Raw genomic sequence first — 25,494 nt, 5'->3', positions numbered from 1 at the left:
GGAGGAAAGTACACTATGGGAGGGGAGGAGGGGAAGTACACTATGGGAGGGGAGGAGGAGGAAAGTACACTATGGGAGGGGAGGGGGAGGAAAGTACACTATGGGAGGGGAGGGGGGAGAATACTATGGGAGGGGAGAGGGGAGAATACTATGGGAGGGGAGGGGGGGAGAATACTATGGGAGGGGAGGGGGGAGAATACTATGGGAGGGGAGGGGAGGGGGGGGAGAATACGAGGGGAGGGGGGGGAGAATACGAGGGGAGGGGAGGGGGGAGAATACTATATACTATGGGAGGGGAGGGGGGGAGAATACTATGGGAGGGGAGGGGGGGAGAATACTATGGGAGGGGAGGGGGGAGAATACTATGGGAGGAGGGGGGGAATACTATGGGAGGAGGGGGGAATACTATGGGAGGGGGGAGAATACTATGGAAAGGGGGGAGAATACTATGGAAAGGGGGGACACTATGGGATGAGGGGGGAATACTATGGGATGAGGGGGGGGAATACTATGGGATGAGGGGGGAAATTTCCTGGAATTTCTTTCTAAAAATGAGGTGCGTGTTATACGCCTGTGCGTGTTATACGCCGATAAATACGGTAATTTAGAAATAAACAAATATGTTTAAATGTCTATCTGTTCCTGTCCAAATCTGAGATGATTAAATTGTTTATACGCAGAAGTAAGTTCACACTGACACATGGAGTTCAGGTTAAAAGCACTTCGAGAAAATTTAATGGCATCTGGTAAAAAACAGGCTTGCAAGCCCTTATAAGAGCAAAATTACATCATCATTGAATATCAAGATATCAGTAAATAAACATCATTAATTGGATTTAGTGTTAAGTGGCTATGTCAATGTCCACCCATCAATATTATTAATTGGCTCAAGAACTAAGTGGTTAGCTAGGTGTCCTCCCACCGGGAGGTGGCATTGTTCTGGGCACGGGTGTGGACAGATGGCTCAAGCGCCATCTTACCCAGCACGAGGCTTACTCGGTGGGAAGGGGGGCTTGGGCGTCATTTTGCGTAGTTAGTGATGTCAGACTCGTGGTCAGGTTCAGGGTTCTTTTTATGAATAGAACATTTCATTAGGCCAGCTTCCCATGGCCTTGGCTATACTTTGTTGCATGTTACAGGAGATTCAATAATTCCGGGGTTAGTCATGTCTTTCTAGAAAATACAGTCTCTATTCATTATACTAAATGCTGTTAGGAAATTCTGTCATGTAATGTAGTTAAAATGGAGGATTTGTCATAATATGAAGTTAAAATGGAGTTAGTACAATAATTCAATGCAGGTTCAATAAAGATTTTTTTTAATAATTCTACATCACCGTAACCAAACTATAAGAACAAATTGTAGGTAAGTAGTCAAACTGTGCCACTCCCTGCTTCCCAGGCAACGGAGAGCTCCTAAGCAGGAGCTTCCATTAGGTCTCTTGAGCTAAGCCTTGCAAAGCTAGCTTATTGGCTGAGAGCTGTAGTGGATTGCTCCAAAGGGTTTTGCTCAGACAGAGAGATTCCGGCTTTCCATTTTAAGTAGTGAGGAGGTGGCACCAGGTCACTCCTGGCACCATAACCACTACAGTGAGATGCAGTGGTTATGGTGTTTGGCGTGTTCTTTTAACCACTACACTGAGCTGCATTGTTTATGGTGCAGAAAACAAAGACTTGCTATCGTCAGATTGTAAACGTATCTGATCCCTTGTTCCTGTATAAGAAAGTAATCGTGCTGAATTTGCTTATATGTCTAGTCCACCAAATGAACAGATTGTGGAATATGTCAGGATTTCATAAATAAAAATAATTATAGAAATAATTAATAATTATCATTGTTAGTTTTCACTGTTTTACATTAATAATAAATTGGGGGACACATATTCTTCTCCCAGGGAGAAAAATCTACGACAAAATCTATGCTTTAGTTACAAATGGGATGACTACAATGGCTTTTATTTCACTCAAATTCAATGGGCGAATAGTCAGAGCAGGATTAACCGTCAGTTGACCTTAGGCAGCTGCCTAGGCCCAAGGATTAGACAGGGCCCCAGAACCATGAATTTGCTTGGCCCCATTTACCGTGAAGAATGACGGGGGGAGTGTCCAAAACAGTAAACTGTATGCGGCCTTGAGGGATCTTACTAATACTTCAACACAATAATCACACCGTAGTGTCACATGTTAGGCAGCACTAACTTACAATGGCCTTCAGCATTTTGACTTTGATGCCAGAAATGACATGCGTATTAGGGTGATGCACAGGCAATGTAATGTTCCAGCATCATTTGAGTATAGAGCATCAAGGAGGAACACAGGTGACTGAAAAGATGAGTGCAAAAACAATGTGCAGTGTGTGACGACTTTTATAACTTCGATGACTCCAAATATGTATTTTTATGAAGTTGTTAAACTGCAGACTGTTATATTTGTTACTGTTTACCCAAGCAGAACGCAAACATACCCCGCGAAATTCTAAAAGGACCACTAAATGCTTCCAGACCACTTCATCGCAACGTGGCCCTGTAGTTTTTAACGCTGCGTTGTAAAATATTGCCATTTTGTAGAAAAGGTAAAACACATCATTAGTGGCTGTGTGACCAAATGCGGATCATAGGAAAGAATTGAAATCCAATACTTTCCTATGAGACGTGTTTGATCGGACGTACGTGCGTTTTGTCCCCATGAGAAGCACTGGGTTGGACGATGGCCAAGGAAGTGATACCTCCACAATGATGCTGCGGTAGGCAAAGTGGGCAGCAGCACATAGGTAGCAGGAATAAAGTTAAGTTATATCTTTTATTTCGCACAGGGGGAGGTGAATAAATGTAATTAGGGACTAAGGTACTATAGTGTCAGGAATGCAGATTTGTATTCCTGACACTATGGTGTTGCTTTCAAAATTAGTAGCAAATAGAAACTAGTTTCTGAGTATTGCCGTACTGAATTTAATTTTTTCTTATATATAATTCTTTATTTTTGAGTGCAGAGTAAATTGCAGGCATAAACAAAGACTTGTTCAACATATTAGATTGTCAGAAACAATTGATATGGGTAGTCAAGAGATACTGCACTTTTTTTTTTCATGTTAGAAACACGAGGAAAACAAGAAATGATATAGTAGTGATATACAGAAATGTTCAAGCTAGGCACACGTAGCTATTTGATTTTCAAAGATTATAGGCTGTAGTTTGGCATGACCAGCGTATTGGCTAGTCTGTTGATGACACTTATTATACTGGTATCAAACGCTAGCTGTGTAAACATGTTATGTAGTTAAACTGCATATTTACATTTAAGCTAGGTCTAGGTAATAAGTATGCAATCATTGAGTAAGCATTGTGAAATCTTATATGGCTGAAAACATATATAGAGTCCACATGATGTGTTCCCCGGCGCACTCTGTGTGGATTAGGGATGGTCAGTCCCTGTGGGGTCGTCTGTTGCTTGTGCTGGGGGCTGCAAACCTTTGTCGTTGGTCTGGATCAGCTTCCCGCATGGTGACCCTCGGGGGCTGGTGCAGAGGCGGCGCACAGCTGGGTATAGAGCTTGATCTCCATGTTGGGTGAGCTTTCGCTCCTTGTTTATGGCTATCACTGTTGGTATCGGGTTGCGGCCAGGAAGGAGCCGGGGCTGGATGTCACCGGGTCGCGTGGCTGCCATGTTTGATGCCTGAGGGGATGGATAGGCCTCTTGCCGTCGCTTTCTTTGGGGCTTTTCTCCTCTACTCCATCTCCCCCAAGGCCATGTCCACTGTGGGGTTGCCGCCAGACCTGCCCTGCCTCGCTCACAAACGTTGGCTTTCCTGGTGTGTGAGGTTGCATTATGTGCCGCCGCCATCTTGATTAACCCCTTAAGGACCAAACTTCTGGAATAAAAGGGAATCATGACATGTCACACATGTCATGTGTCCTTAAGGGGTTAAGCGGTGTGCCCGTGCCTCCACCCGCCTGTGGCCATCCAACAGGGCTTGTGTTTGTTCGCCCCTGTTTGTGAGCATGCCATGGTGGACCGCGATGACCCCCGGGGGGGGGGGGGAGGTTCTGCATCTGCAGGACTACGGGGCCGGAGGACCGGCCGCGTCCCCCAGCCCCGCATCAACTGCTAGGCCGCAGGTCGGACCTGGCTCGGTTGGTGCCTCTGGGTTGCTTGTATCGCCCCAAACTTGTTCCCACCCGGGGCTTGGCTGGGTGGCCAGATGTGGTGCCCGTTTAGTCTGGCTGGATTGCGGCAAGAAAGGCTTATATTTAGCCATTTGGTGGGAGCCCCGGGTGTTTGCATCCTCTCCGCATGGCGGCCAAGCTCCGCCCCCCTGAATTTAATTTTTTCTTGATTTTTGTTATGAAAGTTGTCTGTTTCAATCAATTTCAGAAGAACACAAAATGATTGTGAAAAGCCTCTGGGGGAAACTTACATCACATTTATACAGTAAGTAAAATGCAGAGTATGGCTGAAACCCATATGATACAAGATAAGGAAATATATTCAGTGACGGCATGTACCCACTCTGTCTGAGTGAAAACTTTAATCAAATAATAGAGTGGACATACCTAAACAGGCTGAAAACCCAGACTGATTGAATGGCATTTTCTGTGCAACAGGGCTACCATCCAAGAAGGGTAAAAGGGCACAAATGGGAGCACAGGTTATAAGGTAGACAAAACCAATTCACTTTATGGCAAACAGTAAAACACTGTAACAAACAATATATGGACAAAGCAGGTCTCACACAGGGCTGTAATGGCCCATTGGAAAATTGGGAATTCCTGGTGGAAAGTAGCCGTGGAGTTGAGGGGCGTCATTATTGATAAGGACATTTTGATACCCCAGTGGCAGAGACTGTAGCTGGGCATATGGACAGTGAAGAATACAGGTTGTATCCCCAGACACAGTTCCAACACAGTCTTGCGCAAGGGCCCTTTCTACGTTAGTTGAGTCGCTGGTTGTGTGTCTGCTTAAAACATTGTATTTTTTTTTTTGTGTTTATTTTGACGTCCTATGAGTGCATTCCTTCATGTTGGAAAAATTATTTTCACTTTTATATTGTGCCCAAGGCTGGTATCATTTTTTTTTTCCAATGCTGCTTTTTATTCCCAATTCGGCCCTGATCTCAAAATGATGTTTGGTTGTGATACAAGTCCGTTATCGCTTTGCTGTAGAAGAAGCATTAATTGTGTATTATTAGATATGATAGAGAAGATGGACAGAGGGATTGAGGCCTAAAATAGGGACTGTCCCTCCTAACTAGGGACGCTTGAGAGGTATACTTATACAATCACACATTGCCATTTGTTATTGTCAGTGATACTTCTGGTTCAATTGTAAAAGGCATTATGCGATTTGTAACATATATACTTCAGTTGGTAATGATATCATACATATCAAGTTAGTACATAACTACTATGAAATTATATTTATGTTACATGTAATTTAAAGGGCTATTTGTTCACTCCATGTCCTTCATTGAGATGCAGAACATGACTTGGATGACAAACATTACATACAATTCTTCCATTGGTTAAACTCAAAATCATTATGTATTGGTCTCCTCTCTCTGCTCATTATTTGAGCACTTTAAAATAATTGTACTTTATTGAAGGGGCATATCGTTTGCAGACGCTGTGTGTACCAAGTATAGGAACTGTTTAACCCTCTTTCTTGGCCTGTTTCTGGCTTACATCCAAGTGGAGCATCATTATCTCGTGTTATCTTAGCTCTGGTTTTATCAGCTGTCTGTGGACTTGTTCCTTATGTTTTATATTTTGTATTTTTTTTCCATTTGTGGAGTGGTCACTCTTTTAACCGTTGAGTTGATATTTAATTATTTTATTTTTTTATTTTTTTATTTATTATTCATCCTTCTATTGAGAACCATGATTCTGCCTAATTAAATCATGTATTAATTCAATTGACTATTTGGTTAGTATCAGAGAGTGTACAACAGTTGTTACATACACATATGTATGCAGTATGAAGATAAAAAGAGGACATTACATCTCGAATAAATAATAAAACAATAATAACAATCTGAAATATACATTCTACAACTGAATGTCACTAAATGGATTCGTTTAAATTTGCAGACTATATGAAGTCAGCTGATTGATGTATCAGTGATAAAACTGCGCAATGAATGAATGTCATTGCAAGATAAAGTCATGAATCAGCAAGATTGACTTGCACTTCACAGGGGTGTGAATGAAGAAGCCTTGTGCATTGGCGTACCAGATGTATGCAAATGTATCATTAACAGGACAGCAGACAAGGCAGCTGCTACCGAGTCTAGGGCCCCCAGGGGCCTTTCCAAGCATGCACGGCAAACTTCCTGCTTCCCTACCCAAAGTGCTGCTGGGGGGTTGGAAGGGAATAGGCAATCCATTGAGCCCTAAAGCTAACATGTTGTGATTTCATAGAGGGCACCAGCAAATTATGTTCATTGGCTCTGTCATTTCTCATTAGATTTTCAGATTTTTCAGAACCTGAATGATATATATAAAAGAGAGGAAAACCACTGTGGGTCTGCTTATATCAGGTTGGGTTTTTGCCTTGCCTTTATATACTGGCTTGGGTTGATAGATGTTCACAGGCTGTCTATCTAAGCACTTTGCATAAAACAGCTTCAATAGTTAGATATTAGCTCACGGACAGAGCCTTCTTCACCTTCTGTATTGGTCTGTGCATATTGTACGTTCTACCCTTATTGTACAGCGCTGCGGAATATGTTGGTGCTTTATAAATGCCAATAATAAATAAATAGATGTTGTGGACCATTCTGAGTTTGCAGGTGTGTGTGATATGTAAAGACATTTTAAGGCTCCAGGACTTCTGGTATAGTAACATTATTACTAGACACAATTGCTGTAAAATTGGGGATAACTCGCATAATCCATTCAAGGCGTCAAACAAGGTCTGACAGCAAATAAACTTGCTATGGAGATGATGCAGACTCCAATCTCTATCTAGAATAGTAGTACCTTACTTGGGTGTCACTCACAGACTACGAAAAGTAAATGAATCTGCTTAAATCAACCATCTCATCCAGATTCTTGGTGCTATCATAACAATGAATATTTTAATCAACACTTTGCAACAGTACAGGTATCTGCTAAGCGCTTTTTTTATGAAGACTTTTACTAACTAGATATAGCTACCACGGCTACAGAATACAGATGTCACAGCTACCAGACAGAATTCTGAGGATGTTGTGGTAGTGCGATTTATATACAAGGGATCTATTATACCTCTAGATTGTAAGCTCTTTTGAGCAGAGTCCTCATCAACCTATTCTTCCTGTAACATTTTGTAATTATCTCATTTATTGTTCAATTTCCCCATTTATAATATTGTACGGCGCTGCAGCAAACGTTGGCGCTACATAAATGCCAATAATAATAATCATTATGTCTCAACACTACAATCAATTAATACTGGCATATTTATTTACTGTATAACCATTTCTGAGCAAATATATGGAACTCGGTTGAACAATGTGAGTCAGGAATAGTTTCTTTGGGGCAGGCCAAAATATACAAGAAAGTCAATCAAATGAATGAATAGACACAACTACACTTGCCCCAATGTAGACACATGCATGTATTAGCACTATTTTTATAACATTCTTGCAAGCGTAGATGAATTATCTGCATAAATGTGAGCATAAATGCAAATAAAATGTAATACATGTTTAGTAAATGACAAAAAAATTCAAAAAGATAACTGTCTTATATTTAGCATTTCTGTATCAAAAAATTACAATATTGTACGCAACGTCTTTAATCTTTTTATCTAAATATTCGAATGCTCATATTTTCTACGTTATAACATTTACTTATGAACATAACTTTATTTTACACAACTACTTATACTGGTGTTATCCACAAAAAATAAACCAACACACTGAACTCGTAGTCGTGATATTCTGAGAACACAGACAATTACGGTAACTACTAGAGACCATTATTCATTAAAAACTGCATTGACAGTGGAACTGCAAATTGATGCCATCCAAAGAGAGTTCAATAACATTCTCTGATTCAACTATTCTTCTAAATGCATTATGCTGGCTTAAATAGTTCAAGTCAGTTGTTGATTCACGATCAATCATTGTTCAGCAACTAAATGGTTAGATAGTCCCATTGTACAGCGCTATGGGATTTGCTGGTGCTATATAAATAATAAAATAATAATAATAATAAAATAATAATAGTTTGGAACCTTAAAAAGTTCCAATAGATTCATCACTCGTCAGTATAAAAATATATTTAGAGAGAGTCATACACATATACTGCAAAATACATCAAAACTACACATACTTAAAATTATTACTTAAATAGCCATATATAACAGGAATCTAGTAGCTTAAAGCTAGCTAGCTCCATTTGCATCCTATGTTGCCTGATTACTTACTCAACTACTTATTGAGACATTATAATTCCTTATTATACCTGTAACCTTGCCATAATTAGCTGCCCAAGAGAAGTTAACTTAGTACAAGAATGAGGTTTCTGTTTGGGCTCATTATGTTTGGCTTTGTAACGTGCCCCTGACACTGCACTGGGTGAATACATGCTTTAATGAGACAGCACAGACTGAATGAAAGAGTACAAGATGTAATTCTACGAATCATTGAGTTTTATACAGTTCAGTAGACTCAACCGATCTCGAAACAATGCAACGCTTTGAGTTGCGGAGCCAATATTTTACACACTCTTTTCGTAAGAACATTTATATCAACATATTTCAAAACTGTAATTTTTGCATTACAGATCCCCTCTTAAGAAGGGTCCCCATGTCACACATATTAATTTGTGAAACTAATACTGTTAGAGCCAGTAGGTGAAGCTCTCACTCTTAAGAGATCATTTCTAACAGATGTCACTTGTAAAATTTCTTTTTTGGATGTTTACAGTTCCCAGAAACCACCTGAGTTTGTTTCCAATCACATACTGTTTTTGTTTAAATGTTAACGCTTTTTGTTATATTTTACAAATACCTTTTAAATATGTGTGCACTTTTAAGATACGATAGGTGCAATAAGGTCAGCGGGGAATATACCAAGCAAACAACAAATACTATATATACAATGTATATACAATCTGTGTGATTTAGAATGTATGCCCAACACATAGATTCAAAAAGTACCTGCAACAACAGCGTACAACTGTCTGCAACTAGTTTTTACAAGTGTGGGTTTCACTTTGTCACAATCAGAAATATGTTGGAATTTCAGCAGTTCAGTCAAAGCTATTGATCATGTCAACATAGACGTGACAATGACTGAATCATTTTAAGGACTAGTGTGAATAATAAAAAAAAGAATATAAAATTACAATTCTCGTGTTCACAAAATGAGCAAGTTTTTAAAATCATAATCTAAAGGGGGATGTTGATGAGGCTTAGTCACTGACTTACAATATAATTATTATTATTTGTAAAGCGCCAACAGATTCAGCAGCGCTGTACAATGCTATTAGGTTGCATGATTATTTAAACCAATGGGAAGACCTCTGGATATTGAGATATAATATTCATATTTGATTTCAAATATTACTTGCTTTGCAGTTAGGGTGCTTCTATGGAGTAAAATGGATTGTGGGAACATTGCGAGAAGCCCTTTGCCTGTCAATATGTATCAGATCATACAAAGTTTAGTTCTGAAGCCATAAGCTGTAAAACCAAAAGGGAAATAATGCACCTGCATGCACAGCATTTTAAATAAAGAAATAAAAAATGAAAGTAGATGACAATACACCTGCATGTGACAGTGAAGGCTAGCAATGCCCTGTGATCTAAGGCAGGCAGATAGATATCCTGTATGTTGTGTCACAGTGTAAGCCAAGCCCCCACACTGATCATCTCCCAGCTGGAAACTTAAGACAACAAAACAAGAACAAAAACACAATGCATGAGGCTGTGATTCCAACCAGAGTCATACAGTGCAATACATGCAGTCTCACTTACCACACCATCTCCTTCTTCCATTTTCCATGTCTGAGCTGTGGCGTTAGCAGCCTGGAGAATACACAGTCCTTTCCTTTTGTGCTGTGCTCTCTGTTGCCTTTTCTCTCACCCCTCCTACTGCCTTGTCTCTGGCTGTCTGTACACAGAAGGTCTCCCTCTCTCACACACCCCACTCCTCTCCTGTGACCAGTCTTTGTTGTGAGCCGTGGTGGGTGCTGTCTGTTCTCCTCCCCCAGAAGGAATCCGGCTTCCTGAAGAGGAGCAGACCGGTGTGTGCAGCACCGCCTACTGTACTCCGTGTTTATACAGCACATGGCTAGAGAGGGCACTGCCTCACATGGCTCATAGACATGAAGCACCTCACCTATACATGGCTCATTGTGATAATGTGCCCTCTGCCTATACATGGATCATTGTGATAATGTGCCCGGTGCCATCTGCCTATACCTGGATCATTGTGATAATGTGTGCTCTGCCTATACCTGGCTCATAGACATAAAGCACCTTGCCTATACCTGGCTCATTGTGATAATGTGCCCTTTGCCTATACCTGGCTCATTGTGATAATGTGCCCTTTGCCTATACCTGGCTCATTGTGATAATGTGCCCTCTGCCTATACCTGGATCATTGTGATAATGTGCCCAGTGCCATCTGCCTATACCTGGCTCATTGTGATAATGTGCCCTCTGCCTATACCTGGCTCATTGTGATAATGTGCCCTCTGCCTATACCTGGCTCATTGTGATAATGTGTGCTCTGCCTATACCTGGCTCATAGACATAAAGCACCTTGCCTATACCTGGCTCATTGTGATAATGTGCCCTTTGCCTATACCTGGCTCATTGTGATAATGTGCCCTCTGCCTATACCTGGCTCATTGTGATAATGTGCCCTCTGCCTATACCTGGATCATTGTGATAATGTGTGCTCTGCCTATACCTGGCTCATTGTGATAATGTGCCCTCTGCCTATACCTGGCTCATTGTGATAATGTGCCCTCTGCCTATACCTGGCTCATTGTGATAATGTGCCCTCTGCCTATACCTGGATCATTGTGATAATGTGTGCTCTGCCTATACCTGGCTCATAGACATAAAGCACCTTGCCTATACCTGGCTCATTGTGATAATGTGCCCTTTGCCTATACCTGGCTCATTGTGATAATGTGCCCTCTGCCTATACCTGGATCATTGTGATAATGTGCCCAGTGCCATCTGCCTATACCTGGCTCATTGTGATAATGTGCCCTCTGCCTATACCTGGCTCATTGTGATAATGTGCCCTCTGCCTATACCTGGATCATTGTGATAATGTGTGCTCTGCCTATACCTGGCTCATAGACATAAAGCACCTTGCCTATACCTGGCTCATTGTGATAATGTGCCCTCTGCCTATACCTGGCTCATTGTGATAATGTGCCCTCTGCCTATCCCTGGCTCATAGACATAAAGCACCTTACCTATACCTGGATCATAGTGTTAGAGCACCTTTATTACATCTTGCTCATAGACATAAAGCATTTACCTATGGATCATAGTGTTACAGCACCTTACCTCATAATGCTACTGCCCTATACCCACATCATGCATAGAATCAGTGTAACTTATGTAAAGAACAATATTAAAGCAAAGTGCTGAATGTGGATCGGTCACCATGGAAACCGATAGATTGCTCCCGCTGATTGCTCCATATTTAGAACGTTGCCCCAGAACGTTCCCTCATGCCCAAGACCTTACGGTACAATCAGCAGGGGAAAGTCCCAATGGCGTCCATGGCGACTGAAATACATTTTATACGTTTTACCCCCATATCACTATTTATAAATATGGTCCATTATATCTAAAAATAGGCATTCCTCGGGGCGGGGGGTTGGTTTGATCATCTTAGATGATCACAATCTGACCCACTAGTACTTATCAAGTGTATTCATTAACCTCGCAGGCTATAGGAGCAATGCTTATACCGTCAGCCGGAATATTTAGTCTGCAGGCTGACGTCCATTCAGTGCATGTTGAGACTGGAGGCGGCATTTGGCCTTGGCACTGCCCCATTGTGTCTGACACTATATATAGCCTACTATATTATGATGTCTTAATAGATTTCTACAAACTTTATTCCTGTGTCACACTGGCTGCTATTAGAGATGTACAAAGCTCCCTGGGCAAAGGCTTTATTAGAGATCAGGAGGCAATTAATAATGCAATATGTTAATTTGCAGTGGGCGGTACTATGACCCAGCGGCACAGCCAAGGGGCAGAGTTCACCGCCTATTGTATTGGAAACTACCGTCAGCTCCATTCACGGACTGAACCAAACCTCCAACACAGGGGAGGTCATGGGAGACTGCAATCAATACAGTCATTCCCTCTGCAATTATAAATGTTATTCTGTAGCTTTTAGGCAGGTCTTTAATTTCTTTTTAACTCCAGAGAAATCTATCTTTTATTTTATTTATTTATTTATTTAAAATCGAAAAAAACACCATAAATGAGATAAGATGGTATTTACCAATCGACATAATTTGTTTCGATTTTATTTTATGTACTCTCAAGGTTGGGGTTATTGCTGCTGGTGAATCAGGAAGTATTTGGCTCTTTATTTCTCAGATCTAATTTAACCACGTCACAAACTGATTTTATAGAGCTGCATACCTCCAAAGTGTCCCTATTTAGGAGGGACAGTCCCTATTTTTGGCACAAATGCCTCAGTCTCTCTTTTCTATCCTAATGTCGCTCTCTTCTAGGAGCGCAATGTTGTTGTCTGAGTGTATAACAGAGCTCCACAGTAATAATACTCACATAATGTGTCTTCAATTACAATAAAATTGTTTGCAAATCAGTCTGTGTCAATAAGAGACATTGTTCTTGTTTTAAATTGCCTTTTAGATACATAATTTGTTATTAGTAAGTCACTTAAACTCTCAGAACAACACTTTGTTCTTTTTAAAGGGACACTATAGGCACCCAGACCACTTCATCTCATTGAAGGGGTCTGGGTACTTGTCCCCCTTAGCCCAGCAATGTGAAAGTTGCGGATCAAGAGAAACTGCAATGTTTACATTGCACTCCTAAGACTGCTTCTAGTGGCAGTCTGCCAGACAGCCACTAGAGGAGCTTCCTGGAATTTCCCGGAGTTTTAGTCTGTGTAACGATGCTGGACACCCTCACGCTCTAAAGTGTTCCTTTAATTACAATTTAGTTGCGGAGTTTCTTTTTCCTGTAACCGGCCGGACTGACAGGAAGTGCACACTGAGCGTGCACCTTCCCATCACTCCGGCCGGGACCGCGGACCGGAGAGCAGCTCGGCCACGCTACAGGGGAGGGGGTAAGAAGAAGAGGGGGGGGGAGTAAGAACTGAAGAGGGGAGGGGGGGAGTAAGAACTGAAGAGGGGAGGGGGGAGTAAGAAAAGAAGAGGGGGAGGGGGGAGAGTAAGAAAAGAAGAGGGGGAGGGGGGAGAGTAAGAACTGAAGAGGGGAGGGGGGAGTAAGAAGAGGGGAGGGGGGGAGAGTAAGAAGAGGGGAGGGGGGAGAGTAAGAACTGAAGAGGGGAGGGGGGAGTAAGAAGAAGGGAGGGGGGAGAGTAAGAAGAGGGGAGGGGGGAGTAGGAAGAAGGGAGGGGGAATAAGAAGAGGGGAGGGGGAGTAAGAAGGAGGGGGAGTAAGAAGAGGGGGGGAGTAAGAAGAGGGGGAGTAAGAAGAGGGGGGGGAGTAAGAAGAGGGGGGGAGTAAGAAGAGGGGGAGGGGGAGTAGGAAGAAGGGAGGGGGAATAAGAAGAGGGGAGCGGGGAGTAAGAAGAGGGGGGGAGAGTAAGAAGAGGGGAGGGGGGAGTAAGAGGGGAGGGGGGGAGTAAGAAGAGAGGAGGGGGAGTGAGGGGAGGGGGGTGTAAGAAGGAGTGGAGAAAAGAAAAAGAGGGGGGAAGAAGAGAAAGAGGGGGGAAGAAGAGGGGGAGGAGGGAGTAAGAAGGAGGGGAGATAAGAAAAAGAGGGGGGTAAGAAGAAGAAGGGGGGAGTAAGAAAAAGAGGGGGGAGTAAGAATAAGAAGAGTGGAGAGTAAGACGAAGAAGGGGTAAGAAGAAGAGGGGGGGAGTAAGAAGAAGGGGGAAGTAAGAAGGAGGGGAGATAAGAAAAAGAGGGGGGTAAGAAGAAGGAGGGGGGTAAGAAGAAGAAGAAGGGGGGAGTAAGAAGAAGAAGGGGGGAGTAAGAAAAAGAGTGGGGAGTAAGAAGAACAAGAGTGGGGAGTAATTAGAAGAAGGGGGTAAGAAGAAGGGGGAGTAAGAAGAAGAGGGGAAGGTAAGAAGAAGAAGGGGTTAAGAAGAAGAATGGGGTAAGAAGAAGAAGTGGGTGTAAGAAGAAGTAGGAGGGTTAAGAAGAAGAAGGGGGAGTAAGAAGAAGAAGGGGGGAGTAAGAAGAAGGGGGAGTGATAAGAAGAAGGGGGGTAAGAAGAAGGGGGGAGTAATAAGAAGAAGGGGGTAATAAGAACAAGGGGGGGAGTAAGAAGAACAAGGGGGGAAGTAAGAAGAACACAGGGAGGAGGGGCGGTAAGAAGAACACAGGGGGGTGAGGAGAACACACAGAGGAAGGAGTAAGAAGAACACAGGGAGGGTGGAGGGGGGGGAGAGCTCTAAGGGACAGAAGGGACAGCTCTATAGGACAGGGGGCAAGACAGGGAGCTCTTTCACAACACACACACACACACACACACTGCATCCCCATACATACACAGAAACACAACATGCTTCCCTTACACACAGAGAAACACACAATGCATCCATTACACACACACACACACAATGCAACCCTTACACACACACACAATGCATAATTTGCACATATACACAGAAACATACAATGCAAACCCTTACACACACACTGTTTTTCTTACATACACACAGAATCACAATGCATCTCTTACACTCAATGCACACACATACAGACACACACCTTGCATCCCTTATGCATACAAACACAGATTCACACAATGCATCCCTTACACACAACCAGAAACACATAATACATCCCTTATACACAAATACACACTGCTTCCACTACACACAAACACACTGCATCACCTGCACAAACTGGTATCCCTATACACTACATACCATAAGCACACATATTAGATCCTCTACAATAACACATAACACATCCCCTACACAATCCACTCCCTGTGAGCGAACTCATGGGTGGGTGGAACATATAAGTGGACTTATGAGTGGGCCTTATGGGCATACCCACCGTCAGGCCCTGGGGCCCAGACCTTGAGCTGTGTAAGAGGCCCCCAAAAAATGGAGCTGCTTCCAATTCTCCCAGAACATTGAATTTTGTGACCACAGTTGCAAACAGACTCCAGAGATCCTGTTCTACACCAGACCAGTGAAGCCAAACTGCAGCCCATCATCATCCTCATCTAATTGTAAGTAGGCAATCTAGTATATTATTAGTGACACTAATCTATAATTTACCTCACATTAAAGGGACACTATAGCTTAATGAAGTGGTTCTGGTGTCTATAGCTGGTCCCTGCAGGCTTTTTAATGTAAACACACACTGTGTGCAGCACTGGCGTTAGTTCATATGGCAGATCATATGGGTGGGGCATTGTGATGTCACATGGGGGGGGGGGCGGCAAACTTCTATTTTGTCTAGGGCGGCAGAAATCCTTGCACCGGCTCTGATCCTGGGCAGGTTCACCAGTCTACTGGTGACCCACAGGAGGGGAGTGCACTGATTGCACTGCACTCTCCTCCTGCCCCGACCCGTCTTGACCGCAGTGAAAATGCCCTCTGCCCTCTGCCCCTAATTTACAGTGGCTCACACTCACAACAAGCAGTGCCTGGAGCCCTTTGCAGAGACGGAAACAAAGAGGTTCTGCGGCAACTGGCTGTCCTGCAAGTATTACATTAAACAGCTGTTCCCCATGCAGCCACAGGTGGCGTTGTGCTGGGAGAATGTGATTACTCTTCACTTTCTCCCAGCCTACAGAGCAGCGCATGGGGGAGAGAGAGGAGGAGGCATGATTTAATCTTACAATAAATCCTCTAAGCAAACCTTTATAAATTTGGGGGGATCAGCTCTGTTTCCACAGTTTATTGGTGTTTACTCTGATGTCTGTATTAATATTGAGGGATGTCTAAGTAGTAACGTCAGTGTGTGTCAGCAGGGCCAGCCGTTGGGGTGGGCAAGCTGTGCGGTCACGCAGGGTGCCATGACAACAGAGGCACCCGGCGGCCAACACAGCTCACAAGTTGGGTACACCAGCATATTTAATTTAAACAATTCGCTGGTGGTCCACTGGTGCGCACCAGCAGTAGGTGCAGTCAGATCATATCCTCTCCCTCGTGGTTCCGGCGCTCAGTTAGTGAGTCAGAGCACAGGCTCAGAGATTCTCAGCCTGTGCTCTGAAAGTCAGAGCCGTGAAGAAGCGGGTATGGCAAAGAGCTACTAATTAGCATAACATCAATATCCGTTATAAAACCAGGAAAAGGTGGGCATGGATGGTGAACTGATTTGGTGGCGCAATGGGCCACTTGACTGGTTTTGCCCCCCAGGCCTAAGGCTGCCAGCCCTCCCCTGTTGGTAGGTATGCCATCTGGTGTATATTTGTAACATAATTTCTCCTAATTGTGTCATATTTTGATTAGTATTATTTGCTGTGCAATCATTGTGAACATGAGACCAGTTTCCCACCCCATGTAGTTCTAATTTAGGAGGCAGGAAGCAGGCTGGTGATAGGTGTGGTGGTTTTAAACCTATTTATAAAATTAATCTCCATTTTGCTACCCTAAGGCTCTAGGCTTTTCTGTAATTGCACTGGGGAAGTAGGGAGTGTCAGGTTATTTTTTGTTACATTTTGCTCTTACACGGTTATTCACTGAACTTTATTTGCTCAGAGTTCTATGCATTTCCACTACATATGTTGCATGGCAACGTGATTTGTGGATTAAATAATAGAATGAGGCTATATATCTATAATGGATGAGGAACATAGTCGTCACAACAGTGGGGCAATTGCTTCATCCACCCAGATTGTGCATTGGCCACCCATGTGCCCTGGAGAGATTACTTCAGCCCACATTACCCACTGCTCCCACTTCAGCACTTATTACACCTTGTATCCACTACTGCCCCTATGCCACCTGCACCCACTACAGCCCCTATGCCCCATGCACCCACTACTGTCCTTATCCCTCTCATAAACTTTCTAAAGTAGCTATAACTCCTGCACCCACTACAGCCCTTATCTCTCCACTGCACCCTCTATCCCTCCCCAGCACTAAAAGCCCCTATACCCCTGCACCTACTAAAGCCCCTAATATCTATTATACCCACTACAGCCTCTAATACCCCTACACCCAATAGAGCCCATATCCCTCCCATGCACACACTACAACCCTTATCCCTCCAGTGACCATTACTAATATAATTTAGTGGTGAAAATGATTAGTGCCGCCCAGTTTTGACTGTGGTATTTTTAGTGTCCCTCCTGTGTATTGTACCACCATTGGTGAGGAAGGAGTGAATTCAGATTTGAATTTTCATGCATATTTTTACCGAAAAACAACAAGTTGGCACTGTTCTATCACATGTTTTAATACGATGTATGTATTACCTGATCAGTACATTATTTAAAAAAAAACATTTATATTTTCCAATCCATGCTGGGAAAACAGACACATTATTTAGCAATTGGCATATCACTAAAAGGAGAACGGCTGTGTTGTCCAGAAGTGTAAATCTCAGATAGACCAAACCAATCGCAGCCCTAAAATGAAAGGACCACTCTAGGCACCCAGACCACTTCAGCTTAATGAAGTGGTCTGGGTGCCAGGTCCAGCTAGGGTTAACCCATTTTTTTTATAAGTTTATTAATGGGTTAAGCCTTCCCCCTATGTTTATTAATGGGTTAAGCCTTCCCCCTAATCCTCTAGTGGCTGTCTCATAGAGGCGCTTGCGTGATTCTCACTGTGAAAATCACAGTGAGAGCACGCAAGCGTCCATAGGAAAGCATTGTAAATGCTTTCCTATGCGACCGGCTGAATGCGCGCGCAGCTCTTGCCGCGCGTGCGCATTCTGCCGACGGGGCGGAACGGAGGCGGAGAGGAGCTCCCCGCCCAGCGCTGGAAAAAGGTACGTTTTAACCCTTTTCCCCTTTCCAGAGCTAGGCGGGAGGGGGTCCCTGAGGGTGGGGGCACCCTCAGGGCACTCTAGTGCCAGGAAAACGAGTATGTTTTCCTGGCACTAGAGTGGTCCTTTAAAGGAATATTATAGGCACCAAAACAACTTACCTTAATGAAGCAAATACGGTGCATACAACATGCTCCTGCAGTCTCACTGCTCAATAATCTGCTATTTAGGAGTTAAATCGCTTTGTTTATACAGCCCTAGTCAGTCACACCTCCCTGCATGTGACTTACACAGCCTCCCTGAGCACTTCCTATAAAATTAGATCTAATGTTTAAACTTCTTCTATTGCACGTCTGTTTAATTTAGCATTTCTTATTTCCTGCTCTGTTAATAGCATGCTAGACCTAGTGTGTGTGTTAGTAAAGCTTAATTTGCAGAGCTAAGGTTAAAGTAAGTTAAGATTTGATTTTAAATTTAAAAAAAAATTCACGGAGGCTGTGTTAGTCACAGCCAGGGAGATGTGGCTAGGGCTGCATAAACATAAACACAAGTGATTTAAGTCCTAAATGGCAGAACATTAAGCAATGAGACTATAGGTACATGATCTACACACCAAAACCGCTTCATTAAAGGACCACTATAGTCACCCAGACCATTTCAGCTCAATGAAATGGTCTGGGTGCCAGGTCCCTCAGGTTTTAACCCTTCAGATGCAAACATAGCAGTTTCAGAGAAACTGCTATGTTTACATTTGGGGTTAATCCAGCCTCTAGTGGCTGTCTTCTGGACAGCCACTAGAGGTGCATCTGCGACATTGAGAAATGCTTTCCTATGGACTCTTTGAATGCGCGCGCGGCACTTGCCGCGCATGCGTATTCCGCTCCACTAGGGAGCTGACGTTGGACGGGGAGGAAAGGTCACCAGTGCCGAAGAAGCCCGGTGCTGGATTAAGGTAAGATGCTGAAGGGGATTTAACCCCTATAGCGCCACGGGAGGGGGACCCTGAGGGTGGGGGCACCCTCAGGGCACTATAGTGTCAGGAAAACCACTTTGTTTTCCTGACACTATAGTGATCCTTTAAGCTAAAATTGTTTTAATGCCTATAGTATCTCTTTACAGGAACCCTAGCCCTAACTCTATAAAAATAAAATGGTATAATCAGAGTTATGGGGACACTAATGGATGCTGCTGTAAAAACATACATTATCCCACAATATGTATGTGTTAATCAAGCAATGTCCTCAACAAGTATTTCATCTATGTGGGAATAGAAAATTAGAGGCATCTTCACCCATTGTCCTCCTCTTGCAACTCGAAAGAAACTGCCTTTTGGATATGATATGTATACGAGTTTGCTGACTTTGCAAATATTGTTTGCTAAATGGATGTTGGTGAATGTAGTTCATGAGTGATAAGGGCTGTATGTGTGATTTCAGTCCTGGAGTTTCATTTGGATGCTGGTTCTATTGTAATAGATGAGTGATATATGTGTAAGAGGGTTGCGCATCAAATAGCATCTGATGTGAGTATCATGGGAGATATATGTAATGTGTGTGACAGGTGCAACATGAGTGCTGTATAATTTATGGCTCCTAGAAACTGTAGTCTTCCAGATACAAATTAACTTCACGATTCCCCTATGTAATACTCAATGGAGGTTGCAGGCAAGTGTAATGATTTCAGTATCCCCTGCCAGTTATTCAGAATGTATCACGGGCTGTCAGTCTGTTTCCTTGTCAAACTTATTTATGATGATGATAACCCTGCCAACGCCAAGTATCTAGCTTTTTCACGTCTAACAAAGAATAACATACATAATAAAAATGAGTTGTTTTTTAAACAATCGACTACATCCTACTCTCTTGAGAACAATACCATTGTAGGTAGGGCAATATTCGCTTCTTACAATGTCTCATTTCTATTCTCCAGCAGCTCGTAGTCCATAATCTGTCTGCTTTATGCATTGATAAGATCACTCTAAAATAATGAAGGGATGCTTCAGCGCTGTGTATGTCAGGCTGCAAGTGTATGCATTTTAGAACTAAAATAGTGTATTCAATATTTATACTAAATTATGACAACATATGTTACGGCATGGAATTTGTTGTTTTTGCCATTTATTTTTAAAGAGAGTTTATGAAAACACAAAATGTGTTTCTTTTCTTTTACTAGACCAGAAACAAGCCAGACTTATCACAGCGGAACTGATACATTTCTCAATCCCGTCTGGTTTGTAAATGTTATTTTGGTAAACATTTCTCACAAATAGGACTGAGTGCACGAGGTTCTGTGCAGGATAATGAGCGTTTAGGCTGAGGTCCTGTAGCCTTGCGTCCATGCTCCTGTTAATTAAAAGAATGAAGAACTCACATGGCCTCCTGTCTTTGGGTTTGTCTACACTCCCTCTTTTTATTATATATATATTTATAATATAAACACACACACATTATTATGAGCACTTTTTCATTGATGCAAAATCATGCAGGCATGGTCTCAAGGTCCTGTTATTCGACCCACATGTGAGAACTGGGAAGAAATGTGATCTAATTGACTTTGGACATGGAATACTTGTTGGTGCCAGATGTGGTGGGGTGAGCATCTCTGAAACGTCTGATCTCCTGGGATTTGTATACACAACAATTTCTAGGGTTTGCGAAGAACGATGTGTAAAACAAACACACACAAAAAATTCCAAAAATGGTAGTTAGTAAGAGAGGTCAGAGGAGAACGTCCAGGACGGTGCAAGCTGAAAGTAGAGCAACGATTACTAAAGTCACCATGTGTTACAACCGTGCTATGAAAAAGTAATCAGTTATGTTTGAGCATTCAGAATATCAGTTTTCTGAAAGTCATTTCATAGGAGGAGTAGCTGTGGTATCTGCGAAATATTTGCAAATCTAATTGTAGCCGTATTAATGCGATACAACCGGGAGATTTGTAGCTTGAACCATTGAGCACAGAAATATGTAATTTTGTTTTGAGTAATAAGTTTATTATTATTTACTCATAAAGTAATAAGCTTTACACCTAGGAAAGATAGGGTAGTGGTCCTCCAATCAAATGCGTACATAGCTCGGAGGGATGCAGTAAGGTGTTTAGGTACGTTTGTAGGCAATGCTTGCATTTTAGATTCATTGTTGCGATAGAAAGACCTTGTCTAATCCTCCTACCAGTTCTACCAGCTAGTATTTCATCCAATTGTTCATGGAGTATCTGAGATTTGTCCTGAAAGTATCGAGCCACGCCATATGAAAAATAGAGACCTTTTATTGAAGAAGATCCAAGAAACATTGTACATAGGACAATGACGCCTTTGGTCACCTTCAAAGTAGTCAGATTGAGAATTCAAACAGTTCCCCCAGTGTCTCTACCACTGTTCAAAACACTCTGCAAAACCTTATGTTGTAATCGCCATCAGCTGCCTCGTTGTATTTGCCTGAATCTCATCGATGGTCTAAAACCATCTTTGAAGCATTGGGCCACATTTTTATTTGCGCGGTACTCATTGCATTGTCCCCGAAAGCCTTCTGAATCATCCGAATAGTTTCCGCGGAGGAATGTTCAAGCTTAATGCAAACTTTGATGCAGATTCGTTGCTCTATTCGCTCAGTCATTTTCAATACGACGGCTGCACAGTACACATGCTCACTCAATGGCGTCTAGTGCCCCCACTGACTAGTAGAGTGAAGTTGTAATTTTTCACGCATGCGCATTCCAGTCCACTCTCCTTGGTTGCCCGGTTATATCGATATGGCGCAAACAGTTTTCTTTATATTAACAATGGCAGGACTTTTTCCGAACAAATCTCATATATTCATGCCATGTATTCCTGATGTCATGTTACTTATTTACCTTACCACAAGACTGCGATACCTATGTTATCTCTTTTAAAGCTACTTTAATGTTTAAAAAAAATTGATTAAATGGAAAAAAAATTAGCAAATCTGCAAACTTTATTTTTTATTCATATTTGTGTTGTCGTCTCATATTGTTTTACATATTTATCTTTGACTTTTAACGGAGAAATGCCTTTGCTACACATGGAACTGGCGTGAATGGAAAAACCAAACATCGAATTTTAGGCTCAAATTATTGATTTGGAAAAGTTCTGCAACTCAGAAATATAATTAAAGCTTGGATATTTTATCCAAAATGTTGCGATATGGTTTACACTCCATTCCAGTTCCGTATCTAGTAAATAAACTGGAAGGATTTTTTGTGTCCTCTGTTTTCTTAGGTTTTTCATTAAACCCTTTATATAAGGTTTAATATGACGTCTGCACCAAGTCGCCATGGAGACTGTAAATTGTATATTGACACCATGCTTGGCAGCAGTGCACCAGGGGTGTGCTGATTTCTAAATCTAAGATAAAGGAAGGTGTGACAAATCAGCATAGGTGATATCTCTATGTAAGAGCAAAGAATGCCTTGTGGACATGTGAGAAATGGATGCAGATGCCCCCATACCAAAATGTGTGCAGGACACATTGGAGAAACTGTACTTATGGTTATTCTAAAAATTGAATGCAAAAGATATACAGTTGTTAGTTGTGTATTATGAGAAAATAATGCCATCTCGGGGCTCTAGAGACATTCATATATCACAAGGATGAAGGTTCCCAGAACCCAAAGATTGCATTCATAAAAGTCGGCCAAGAATAGTGAGTCTTGTGTTCCAAATCGGAACAGTCCCTCTGGCCTATGTAGTTAAGAATGCATAATAACTAAATGTAGTTTAATATGGCAGTCTTAGATCATTTTCTTCTTGTTTTTACAAGCTGTGGACTTCAATCGTCTACTCCTTGTGCAAATAAAAGTACTCAGTTTGCTTTAAGTGGAGGTGGCACCTGGCAATCTGAAGCCATCACACAATATCTTAGCCTAATGTTTCACATTTACTGACTCAGCCCAGCTTTAAATGTTCTGCTTCTTCTGAAGCTGAACCAAAATCAAACTTTGAATAAAAATAATAAGCGAATGGGGAATGACATATTCTTCCCCTCTATTATTCTTCCTCATTATCCTAGTTTGTGAGTTGTGATTCACTCCATTTAACCGATGCAAATGAAACAAAGTGAGTGCCAAAAGTAACTGTGGGCAGTAAAGTGGTTTTGTTGAATAGGACAGCATGATCTAAATTATATACCATGATGCATTACCACTTCGAGACCATTCTGGAAGTTAGCATGGGGTACACATAAAGAAGTGAAGAGTATAGAACGGTAACCTGTAGTTTCTTTGCCTGGGACCAAACAATAAGGGATTTCTATCTCACCTTTCTTTATAAACGCAAGAAAATAAAGGGACACTATAGTCTCAAGAACAACTACAGCTAAATGTAGTTGTTCTGGTGTCTTTGGCCTATCCCTGCAGGCTTTCCAATGTAAAAACTGCCTTTTCAGAGAAAAGGCAGTGTTTACATTGCTGGCTAGTAACACCTCTAGTGGCAGTCACTCATAATGCCACTAGAGGTGCTTCCTGTGTCAGTTTAGCATTCAGCATCTCCACGCTCTGCATAGAGGCGCTGAATGTTCCTCATAGAGATGCACTGATTTAATGCCTCTCTATAAGAAGATGCTGATTGGTGCAGCACAACGTTTTGCTGCACATGCGCAACAGCCTCCAAATGCTTTCCTATTGGCTGATGATTTCAGCCTTAGAGCTTGGATCAGGCAATCTAAGGTGGGCCAGGAGCCAAAACAGCAACACAGGCACTATAGTGTCAGGCAGAGCCGTAATTAGAAACCACAGGGCCCCTATGTGAAAATTGTCCTGCCCCCCTCGCACCCTCGATGTGTGTCATTCTCCCTTTCCCCAGCACCTCCATGTGTCTCATTCCTTCCACCTAGCATCTTCATGTGTCTTATTTCCCCCCAAGCCCCTCAGTGAGTCTCATTTCCCCTCAGCCCCTCCATGGCTCCTCCCTCCCCCTGCAGTCCCTCCATGTGTCTCCTCCCCCCACCCCCCTCCCCTGCAGTCCCTCCATGTGTCTCCTCCCCCCACCCCCCTCCCCTGCATCCCTTCCATGTGTCTCTTTCCCAACCCCTCCATGTGTCTCTCTGTTTTTGAGGAATTGTCAAGGATCCTATTGCAATAGTCAGATGAACGCTGGCTGGCTTAGCCAATCAGTACCTCCTCATAGAGATGCATTGAATCATTGACAGTTCAGCGTCTCCATGCAGAGTGTGGAGATGCTGAACAGGAATACTGCACACTGTGCAGCAGTGCCCCAGCAAGAACCTCTTGTAGCCACCTGAGGAGTGCCCACTGGAGATGTCCCTAGGGCTGCAATCTAGACTGGCAGAGAATTTGGGGATTTGCAATCTATTAGCAGATAGATTCTGTCTATGCCAGCAAAAAGCATGATTTAAGAGTTTACTGGCATCCGCTGAAAAGAATAGTTTAGCAACAGCTTTAGCAAATATAAAACATTACTGTACACACTCATAACCTGTTACAACTAAGATATTAATGACTAATTGCGAAAACACGGGAATCTTGCTAGCATTGACATGCCATTCTCTATTATTCAAGCTCCTGGTTTATCTAAGGTAAAATATGAATGTGCTACTTCTGAGATCGACATAAACAGATATGCAGACTACACTTAGCCTTCGGGCAAGGGATTTCAGGAATAATACATTTTAAGCAATGTGAATAATTATTCAGAATTTTTTTATAATTTCTTAGAATTTTACTAGTCACGCTTATAAAGACATACTTTTTTCCGCTGCTGAATATATAATTGAGATAGCCGGGACTGATATACCGGTGATAATTTGTAACAATTGCGGGGCAGAGTTCCAAAAGTAGATCAATCAGCAGGTTTCCACTGTGATCACTCAGATATTGTATGTTCAGAACTGCTCTTTATACATAACTCACATTCTCACAGCACAATACTAAAAACCTCAAGCATTTTATTTTGTTTTCGTATTATTGCAAGGTTTTATGTCAGACTGTTAAAAAATTTGTTTTTAAAATTCCATTCTTAGGAAGAAAGCCAGATGTCACTGCTAACAGAAAAGTAGGACTGCAGTCGCTAGCTAAGAGCGTCAGCTCTGTAGAGCAAGTCTGTTGGAGCAGAGCAGATGTGGCCCATGTGGGCCAGGTGCCCGGGTCAGTTATGAAAGCATACTTAAATGATTTGACACCTTACCATAGAATGCCACCAGGGCACATGCGGCACCATAACCACTACATCAGGCTCTATTGGCCATGGTCCTTATCATGTTCCTTTTAAAGATCTTACAACGTTCGGCACTTCAGATGCTTTGGACTACATCTCCCATAACGCTCTCATAGCCGTAGTGCTGGCAAAGCATCATGGGAGATGTAGTCCCTATGACATTTCACATTTTGGTACTCAGGGCCTGTCTGCCGATGAGGCTGCTTCAATGCTAATGCGCTCTA

General features: G+C 42.4%; 1 protein-coding gene across 2 annotated transcripts in view; it reads right to left on the bottom strand.

Moving 5' to 3' along the window:
- PSD3 (pleckstrin and Sec7 domain containing 3) overlaps positions 1 to 25,494 on the bottom strand; it is a 492,046-nt gene that overhangs the window by 427,357 nt on the left and 39,195 nt on the right. Inside the window, exon 1 of one of the 2 annotated variants that reach the window (XM_063455813.1) lies at positions 9,960 to 10,173. The exons of the other annotated variant lie outside the window; for it this stretch is intronic. Coding sequence (XP_063311883.1) covers positions 9,960 to 9,980 — 21 coding nt within the window. The 5' untranslated portion in view covers positions 9,981 to 10,173. Of the gene's footprint in view, positions 1 to 9,959; positions 10,174 to 25,494 lie in introns of those variants that run through there. 2 annotated transcript variants of the gene reach the window in all.

Source organism: Pelobates fuscus, chromosome 5 (assembly GCF_036172605.1).
Source record: "Pelobates fuscus isolate aPelFus1 chromosome 5, aPelFus1.pri, whole genome shotgun sequence".
Taxonomy (NCBI): Eukaryota; Metazoa; Chordata; class Amphibia; order Anura; family Pelobatidae; genus Pelobates; species Pelobates fuscus.
The sequence above is the reverse complement of the archived record's forward strand: the minus strand, read 5'-3'. Positions and strand labels throughout refer to the sequence as shown.